Source organism: Somniosus microcephalus, chromosome 26 (assembly GCF_052327205.1).
Source record: "Somniosus microcephalus isolate GS21.2 chromosome 26, FLI_Smic_1.0, whole genome shotgun sequence".
NCBI lineage: Eukaryota > Metazoa > Chordata > Chondrichthyes > Squaliformes > Somniosidae > Somniosus > Somniosus microcephalus.
In genome coordinates, this window is record NC_141012.1 from 13513358 (window position 1) to 13523686 (window position 10329).

A 10329-nucleotide genomic window follows, 5' to 3' on the forward strand; every position below is an offset into this window, starting at 1 on the left:
AGAATTCTACCTTTTGAATCCATTCCGGTTGAACCTATTACCATATTAATGAAAATATTTTTCACATTAGCCAGTTCAACATCTTCTTTTGGGAACAGTATTTATTCTCCTCCATTAACTACACATTTGTTTCAATATCATATACACAAGACCTCACTCTTTGATTCGACAGCACTTTCTACCATACAAATAACTTAAAGCTACAGTAAACAATCGGAAGCGAGGAAAACAATTTGCGATGAGGCCTTCAAAGCAGTCAGTCCCAGGCAGGACTTTAGGCAGGGAACACCTGAAAGCAGCTGTTCCTATTGCAGCAGGTAGAAGGGAGATTACACTCAGTAAATGCTTCGGCCACACCTGGAACTGAAAAGTTAACGTTACTGAGGCCAGGCCTTGGTTCTTGAATTTGGTTCTTCGGAGTGGGAGTGGAATTTTGCTTGCAACTGAGTGACATTTTGGGTACCCGGGAGGAGAATGGCTCTGGCCACTATTAGTGGGTCATTTTAACTCTTAACGCTGGCCAAAGGAAGTTGTGATAGAGAACCGGTAACCCGTTTTACAGCACAATGGAAAATAAAATTGGGCGAGGTGTACAACAGGCTATTTGCTATCACCCGTTACTTTTGGCTAGGGGTAAAAGTTAAAATTATCTATGTCATGAATCTTATCATGATTCATGAAGTAACACTGGGCGGCCAGCTGGTGGCGCCGTCCAAGGAGTATAAATACTCGGGCGTGGGCCCAGCTTGCTCAGGATGTTTCTGTAACCAGGAACTAGTGATGTAACTAGAAATCTCATGGTTTTGAAACAGTTGATTAAAGCCTTGTTTTATACTCAAACCAAGCACTCAGTCGTCTTTTTACATCAACCTACATTTGCACATGAATGCAGCCAAAAAAATAGTGTTTACAATTCTGTTACACATAGTGAGCAGACCAATTTTTCTTCCCCCCACCCCCCCAAGGCAGCATCAAGCACTCCCAGATCAGGTATAGTACGATTATATACTAACTCAGGTTCCTTCCGCTCTGCCACAACCACAGGAGATCACCCTTTATTGCACTAGTGAAACATTTTCCATTTCCCACATCTATGGCCCCGTGTAGCCGCAGGTCCAGCGTTGAATTATTCATTCAACAATAATAATTGTATATAAAAATTTAAGAGTTTTACTGACAGAACAGAAACATTACATACAGGGTGAGAGAGACATTCCATGTGTTCACCTACACAACATACATACATACATACATATATATATATATATACCAATGTGTTATTCACCAGTAATCAATTACTGCGTAGGCCTTGATAAACTTGCAGTGACCATGCCGCTATCAATGGTCCTTCAGTGTGAAAGCCATCACCCTAAGGGGCATCTACCCTCATACCCTCTACCAACAAAATAAAGACAGCAATTAAACAAAATTACCCCAAGTGCTCCACAGTATACGTATTAAAATAAATAGCAATACATGGATGCAAATTTCAAGACTGCGATCTCATCATGGGGTTCAGAACCACCCAGGCTTCACGCTCAATATCTGCGATGCTATCTGAACCCCTCAATGAGTTTACTTTACATACATAAAGTCATTTCATTGAGCACTGAGAACTCTTCATGTGCAATGCGTATGGTCACAATATTTTCACTTATTACTACAAGCTGCGCAATATAAATATCAGATTGGTTTTGCTGTACAGTATGTAGTTACCTCAATCCTTCTTTCTTGCAGTGGCCATACTCAGGGACCTCACAGTTAAAGATGCCTGGAGTTATAATAGCTTCCTCGGTTTATTGTAAGGTTTTAAAAGCCTTTTGTGCAGTGGATGTGCCTCCAACAAAATGTATCTTCAATGGCAGCCAGCCCAGTAGTTAAGATGTTTTACACCATTCGCCCTCTGGTGACTGGGCCAATAACAAGTGCTCATAGATTCAAAATCATTGGAAAAAGGTCTCGAGGGGACATAAGGAGAATTTTTTTTTAACTCAGAGAGTTGTTGGGATCTGAGACGCTCGACCTGAAAAGGAAGCCGATTCCATCAATAATTTTAAAACAGAGTTGGACGGGTGCTGGAGGATGAGGAACGTGCAGGGTTACGGACAAAAAGCGGGGACGTGGGACTGAGCACAACTGCTCGTTCTCAGAGCCAGCATAGGCACGACGGGCCGAATGGCCTCCTTCTGTGCTGATTCTATGATTCCAGGATTATGGTCATAAGTTTAAGTCTTGGGATTGACTGAAACTCAAATTAGCCTGCTATGTTATGTGTGGTGACAGTATAGTCAGTTCTTAGCTGAGAGGCCGGATAATTCCACCTCTGTAAGGGACGGTGGGGGGAGAGGGTTGGGGTGGGTGTGGACAGGACCGGACAGGACCGGACAGGGTGGGGGGCGGGGGGAAGGAACAAGTGACTGCCTCGCCTTTTTGCTCCATGGACATGTATGTGATGTTAGACAGACATGGAGCACAAAGCCACTGGAATGTCTGTCACCACTCTAATATATTACATAGGATTACATCGGATACAGGCCTTCGGCCCAACCAGTCCATGCCGGCGTTTATGTTCCACTCGAGCCTCCTCCTGTCTTTTCTCATCTAAATCTATCAGCATAACCCTCTATTCCCTTCTCCCTCATAGGCTTGTCTAGCCTCCCCTTAAATACATCTATACTATTCGCTTCAACCGCTCCCTGTGGGAGCGAGTTCCACATTCTCACCACTCTTTGGGTGAAGAAGTTTCTTCTGAATTCCCCATTTGATTTCTCGGTGACTATCTTATATTGATGGCCTCTAGTTATGCTATTCCCCACAATAATAATAATAATAATAATAATAATTCAACTTTATTGTCATTGCACAAGTACATGAACAACGAAATGTGATCTTGCAAGCTCCCATGACTGGGAGAAGCAAAGCCGCTGCGTCGGTGCACGCCGCCATTCCATTTCCACCATTCCTCCTGTCCGACAATCTTCAGCCCAACACCCGGGCCTGAGTGGAACAATTCTCTCTGCGCCTACTCTATCAAAACCTTTCATAATTTTAAAAACCTCTATTAGGTCACCCCTCAGCCTTCCCTTTTCAAGAGAAAAGAGACCCAGCCTGTTCACCCTTTCCTGATAGGTATACCCTCGCATTTCTGGTATCACCCTTGTAAATCTTGTAATTCAGTGTCTGTAACGTTTGCCCAGGGGTCCTGGGGTGCAATGTTACTGAGGGGGTTAATTGCCACAAGCCACAGCTCACTTACCTGTAATCTGTATACGACCCAGCTTTAATGTAGTTGAAATGAATGTCTACGTTACATATCCTCAGTTCTAATTAAACAATTTATTTCATATTCTATAGTTGCAGCAGATACAGGCAACATCATTGTCCGACAATCCTTTGCCAATGCAAAATTAAAAGTTGATTAATTTTTGATTTTTTTTTCCTACAAGAAACACACTATAGCCTGAAAAAATAACTGCGGCCCTTCATCTAGCTAGATTTACAATTTAATGGCCGATTGAGAAATTTTAATAGGTCCGCCTAACTTCATATAAAGGCCAGGTGGTGCTGGCATCCTCTTTTGCCCAGGAAGACACATCGAGCATGGAAGTGGCTGATGTGTCAGAAGATTCTTCAGATGAGAGATGGACGACCTTGGCGGCCAATTCTGAGGGTACAGTCATGAAGGGGGCGCACCCATACGCCGAGGCGGCTTGGTAACTGGAGGCAAAGTGCATCTCCTCTAGCGGGTGAAGAGGGTAGGGCTGGGAGCCCTGGCTCGATATGCCGTTGTTCCGGTTGGTGTTCCTGTACTGAGATGCAGAGGTGGAGTCAGGGCCAGGCAGAGAATGGTTGCTATGGTGAGGGACTTGACAATTAGCCATGGTCGCTTGCATCTGCTGGAGAGAGTCGCAAATTGCATCGCCCTGGCTGATGCTCTCTGCAACACTGTCCCACGAATCTCTCTACAGTCGAGAACAAAAAAAAAGGTACATTTTAATACATACCGTTGAAGCTCATACTGCAATGGTTCCATAGCTAACTTTATAATGAACGAAAGAAAGAAAGACTTGCATTTATATAGCGCCATTCACAAACACCGGACGTCCCAAAGCACTTTACAGCCAATGAAGTACCTTTGAAGCGTAGTCACTGTTGTGATGTAGGAAACGCGGCAGCCAATTTGCACACAGCAAGCTCCCACAAACAGCAATGTGATAATGACCAGATAATCTGCTTTTGTGATGTTGATTGAGGGGTAAGCATTGGCCCAGGACACCGGGGATACCCTTCCTTCAAATGTTAGGGATTGTCTCAAAAACCCAAACATATAAACCTATGAATGTTGGCGGTGTTGGTGGATGAATACTTAGGGGGGAATTTTAACTCCCCACACACAACGGGCAGGATTGGGTCAGAGGCGGAGGTTAAAAAATTTTAATCGCATGACGCGATCCCAACCCGCTGCCTGCCGCCATTTTTAATGCCCCCCCCCCGGCCTCTCAAGCAAATATTCTGCCGATCGCGGCCTCTACTCACTGCCGCGATTGGCCGATTCCCCCTCCCCACCATGCCCTGTGATCTTTGCCTTCCTCCCCCTCCCCCCCCACTCCTTGCTGCCGTGCTCCGAGCTCTGCCCCACCATACCCAATCTTTGCCAAATGGTCCCCAGCTGCGACCTTATACCGCAGGCTTTCCCGCCCAGCAGCCAGCCAGCCCGTCAATCTGGGCAGCTGTCAGTCACGTAACAGAGGAAAAAAATGATGATTGGGTCCTAAATTTGCGGATGATACCAAATTGGGAGATAGTCAATACTGAGGAGGACTGCAACAAATTACAGGTGGACATTAATAAACTTGCAAAATGGGCATATAATTGGCAAATGAAGTTCAACACAGATAAATGTGAGGTATTACATTTTGGTAGGAAGAATAGGGAGGTCACTTATCACTTGGAGGGTGCGAGTCTAGGTGGGGTAGAGGAACAAAGGGATCTCGGAGTACAAATACACAAATCACTAAAAGTTACAACACAGGTTAGCAAGGCCGTAAAAAAGGCAAACCAAGCACTAGGGTTTATTTCTAGAGGGATAGAATTGAAAAGTAGGGAAGTTATGCTAAACCTGTATCAAACCTTGGTTAGACCACACTTAGAGTACTGCATACTGTTCTGGTCGCCATATTATAAAAAGGATATAGAGACACTGGAGAGAAAATTTACAAGGATGATACCAGAAATGCGAGGGTATACATATCGGGAAAAGATGAACAGGCTGGGTCTCTTTCCTCTTGAAAAAAGAAGGCTGAGGGGTGACCTAATAGAGGTCTTTAAAATTATGCGAGGTTTTGATAGAGTGGATACAGAGAGAATGTTTCCACTTGTGGGGAAGAGCATAACTAGAGGCCATCAATATAAGATAGTCACCAAGAAATGCAATAGGGAATTCAGAAGAAACGTCTTTACCCAAAGAATGGTGAGAATGTGGAACTCGCTCCCACAGGGAGTGGCTGAGGCGAATAGTATAGATGTATTTAAGGGGAGGCTAGACAAGCATATGAAGGAAAAGGAAATAGACGGTTATGCTGATAGATTTAGATGAGGAAAGACGGGAGGAGGCTCGAGTGGAGCCGGCATGGACTGGTTGGGCCGAATGGCCTGTTTCTGTGCCGGATATCCGATGTAATCCTATGTAATACATTTGGAGAGGAGAATAAATTGAGAACTTTTAAGAAAACCTCTTTGGATTACTTTATCTTATTTGATTTACCAAACATTATCACAATAAAAGATTTGTCATAAAAATCTCATCAATATTCTGTAGCAAAGATTTTGATCGATCGCCCCAATTGTGGTGAGAATGTGGAACTCGCTACCACAGGGAGTGGTTGAGGAGAATAGCGGAGGTGCCTTTGAGGGGAAGCTAGATGAGTGCACGAGGGAGACAGGAACGAGGAAAATGCAGATAGGGTTAGATGAAGAGGGGTAAGGGGAGGAGACTCGTGTGGAGCATAAACACCAACACAGATCAGTTGGGACAAATGGCCTGTTTCCGGGGTGTAAATTCCACGTAATTCACGTTGCTTAAATTTCCTCAACTGTTAATTGTAAAGGCTCAGTTATTCCCTTGATGTTGGTTTCTGGTTTCAACAGTGACTGTGCACCAATAACTAGCCAGCTGATGACCCAAGGCCGGATGAGCAAGATTTTCCTCTTGGCTATGAATTATATTTCTCAGGCAAATATTTGAATATCTCCGCTGCTGCACGACAGTGAACTGGTGTGAAGCTATCTGAAGGTAATGTGGTCACTCGGGTGCAAAGTGACAAACTATTAAGCTGTATAATACATACACTATCAGAGCTGATTCACTCCTGCTAAATATTTTAATGCTTGTAGCTGTCTAGATTATATTGAAGGAGGTATTGTATATCTAATAATATTTGGTGATTTTGCCTGGGGTTGTTAACGATTCTTAGGCAGGTAATGCTCACATTTGGAAAACTGTTACAACAAATATTCTTATTATCAGCTACAGATTAAGCCAAGAAACTCCATGCTTTTTTAAGCTGCTCCTCCACTCTCACAGGCTTATTTCGACACCTTTGTACCTTTGGAGTTGTCCCGCGTGTTCTCTGCATTATTTTCCCCTTTTGCAGAAGCCTATTGCCCATGTCTTTCTTGACATTTTTCTGTTCCGTTCACCCCTCCCAGGGTTAATCTTACTCGAGCTTGATTAACACTAACCTCTCTGCTCCAGTTGACATTGCCAAGTATCATCACGTTGGCCTGAATTCAGATGTGGGTCTCGGGAATTTGCTCCAAATGAACTCATTCCAATTTAGACCGTATGGATATGATCATGGAATTTCAGACTTCTCTCACTCAGATTTCAGTGTTGTTTCATACAAATCAACCACTAACCAGGTGCTCATTGCATTAAGTCAAAAGCACTAGTCATGTCAGTTAGTTATATCGCCTTATAGAAAAGTATTACAACCATATACCATAGAAAGGACACAAACTGAATGGCCTCTAACTACAATACAAATAATGGCTGATATGTTATTGCTGTCCTAGCACCAGCTGTCACCAGCACATTTAGAATATCATATTTAGCAAGGCATTAAGGTGCTGAACATCATAACTGCACCAATTTTTCTCCACTTCGGTTCCTTTATTACAATATACTGCTACAGATCCTGAAATTCAATAAGAAAGCCTGAATGAGCTCCTAGTTTCGGAAGCAGGGATCTAAAAGTCGAACAAGTCCAAAAAACATTCAAATGCACAATGTGCCATTTGCAGCTTCTAGCCTGAATTTTCCAACAAGATGCCAGTCAGTCCAAGCACAAACCCAGATGGCTTTGGTCAACCTCGATGCTTATCAGAATAGGTCAGCCTCTAACATGAAGGGAAGGTAAATAATTACGTACCAGCAGAAAATGTGACGACTCGTTGGGAAAAGGAGGAATGAGAGGTGGGAGAGCTTGAGGTGTGAAAATGGAACTTGTCCCAGGCGGGAATGTTGATGTGCGGTAGTCTCCAAATGTCTCTGTAAGGTACGGATCAAACAGAGGCTGATACCCAGAGACAGCTGGTGGGTCACAGCCAAGGGACTTCCCGCCCAGAGAAGATGAGTATACATCTGCCGTGTACTGTTTAGACGGATGGCAATGAGACAGCTCAGAATCTGATAGATAAGGCCTTCTTACACCATAGTAACCAGGTATTACATGGGAACCTATTCAAAAAGAAATGATTTGTGTTATTACACATGGCAGCTCAGCCTATGAAATTCAAAATTAATAACCATTAATAAAAATTAAGGGAATAGCAGTTTAAAGGGACCATTGGCTAAAGGAGTCACTGGTGAAATGAATCATTGGTTCAGGAAATCACTGGTTATGGGAATCATTAGTTAAGAGAATCAAAACACTCAATCCATTCTAATAAGCTCAAATGTTACTCTTTTCATTTTATTTTAGGGAATTAGAGATTCTGTTTAGTTTGAATTAATCAAACTAAAAACACACCGTAACCATTGTCCCCAGATGTGATGTTAGCACACACTGGGGTAGAAATAAGTCTGGGCCCGTTTTCGTGCTGATACTCGATGCTGTGCAGGCAACAGCGCCCGAACAAAGAGGTCCAACGATCGATAGATATTCGACCCCGGGCCTTATCTGAATAATTGGGGGGAGCTGCCAACACTGGTCCCACCTCCACAGGCACCTCGCCCAATGGGGGAAAACAATTTCAGGGCCGCCTGCCTTGTCGGCAGAGGCCCTCAGGTAAGACCCGGGAAGGGGGGGTTTGAGCCTGCTACAGGAGGGAGAGAGGGTCGATCGTGATGCCTGTGGAGTAGGGAGGCCACTCCTGCTCCTCCTGGCTCTACGGGAAGGGATTTAAAAAAATGTTTTACTTCTCAAACGTACCTTTTGTTGGCGGTCACAGGGGCTGCTGATCAATGAGCCTGACGCCCCATTGGTCAGCGTCTCATTTTGAAAAGGAGATGTTCAACAGGCATCAGGCCCCCCATTGGCACATTTTCATTGAAACATATAACATTCTCAGTGGGCTTGACAGGGTAGATGCTGAGAGGCTGTTTCTCCCTGGCTGGAGAGTCTAGAATTAAGGATCATAATCTCAGAATAAGGGGTCGGCCATTTAGGACTGAGATGAGGAGAAATTTCTTCACTCAGAGGCTCGTGAATCTTTGGAATTCTTGATCCCAGAGGGCTGTGAATGCTCAGCGGATGAGTATATTCAAGACTGAGATCGATAGATTTTTTGACTCTCGGGGAATCAAGGGATATGGTGATCGGGTGGGGAAGTGGAGTTGAGGTCAAACATCAGCCATGATCTTATTGAATGGCGGAGCAGGCTCGAGGGGCCGAGTGGCGGAGCAGGCTCGAGGGGCCGAGTGGCGGAGCAGGCTCGAGGGGCCGAGTGGCGGAGCAGGCTCGAGGGGCCGTGTGGCGGAGCAGGCTCGAGGGGCCGTGTGGCGGAGCAGGCTCGAGGGGCCGAGTGGCGGAGCAGGCTCGAGGGGCCGTGTGGCGGAGCAGGCTCGAGGGGCCGTGTGGCGGAGCAGGCTCGAGGGGCCGAGTGGCGGAGCAGGCTTGAGGGGCCCAGTGGCGGAGCAGGCTCGAGGGGCCGAGTGGCGGAGCAGGCTCGAGGGGCCGAGTGGCGGAGCAGGCTCGAGGGGCCGAATGGCCGACTCCTGCTCCGATTTCTTATATGTTCTATGCAAGGGACCTAACGCTTGTTTTAGGCATTCGCCTAAAATTGGGCCCCATAAGTTTAGCAGGTGGGGCCAATGCCTGAGCAGATCGGGCGCAGTCCATCCCACTACTAAATTGGTCTGCTTGGCGCACATTTTACAGGCGCAAGGTATAGCAATTTCTACCCCACAGTGTTCAGAGTAAACAGAAGTAACAGAGTAACAGTAAACAGAATTTGTCTCTGGAATGGCCTCCTTCTGTGCTGTAAAATTCTATGATCCTACACCAGGTTACATTGTCTGTCTTCTCTGCCTATTGTATGGAGGTCAGGTATAGTTTGTACCTTAAGAACATTCTCCAGCAGAGATCATTCTCTAGCTGTGAGTTCGCTGAAGCGATCTTGTTCTCTGAGCCTCTGACAATGCTGCTCCTAATCTGACATCTAGCGAAAAATAACCAAGTTGCTTGATCTGTTGAGCTTTTGCTCGCCAGAGGCACTCAGCCCTTCCTCCATTTGTGTGTAAATCCAAGCGCAATATCTGGGGGGCGAATCCGATGTGGCCTCACAACACCATTGAGGCATTATCAAGTTGCATCCATCAAACTCAACTCTCCTTTAACTGCAACTCAGTGACACCAGCAACCAAAAGCATGTTGGTATTCAAATAAGGTGTGACTAAACACAAGACTATTAATCTCCTGGCACTACCTCATTGTATTTTCTTAATATATTTTGTTTAGTTTGTGTGAAGGTTTAGTCACCCTTATGAAGAGAGCAAGCACAGAAGTAAGAGTCTGTTAAAAATCCCTTTGTTTTGTTGTTGGTACTTTGGAAATATTTGGCAGAAAATCCCACTTACCAGACATCTGAACATAAGATGGCGGTTGAGAAGAGTTAGTTCCGGACTAAAAGAGAAAGGAGGGAAAAAATAGTTTACTTTTAAACGCAATCAATGGCGTCTTCAGTACAATCGATCAATAAGAAGTAGCGTAAGGCATCACCTTGGCACAGTCTACCACTGCCTCAATTTACTACTCCACAACACCGCTGTGCCTTTCATTCTGTTAAATGAGAAATTCCTAATCTCACGGCCCCAGGAGTAAGTGCGGC

General features: G+C 45.0%; 1 protein-coding gene across 1 annotated transcript; it reads right to left on the minus strand.

Moving 5' to 3' along the window:
* Positions 1 to 2799: 2799 nt before the first annotated feature.
* Positions 2800 to 10119, minus strand: pou2af2b (POU class 2 homeobox associating factor 2b). The gene is made up of 3 exons (XM_085968251.1): positions 10079 to 10119; positions 7431 to 7738; positions 2800 to 3962 (listed from the first exon to the last, which is right to left on the minus strand). The coding sequence occupies exons 1-3, from the start codon at positions 10083 to 10085 to the stop codon at positions 3525 to 3527; spliced, it is 753 nt and encodes a 250-aa protein (XP_085824377.1). The 5' UTR covers positions 10086 to 10119; the 3' UTR covers positions 2800 to 3524.
* Positions 10120 to 10329: the final 210 nt, after the last annotated feature.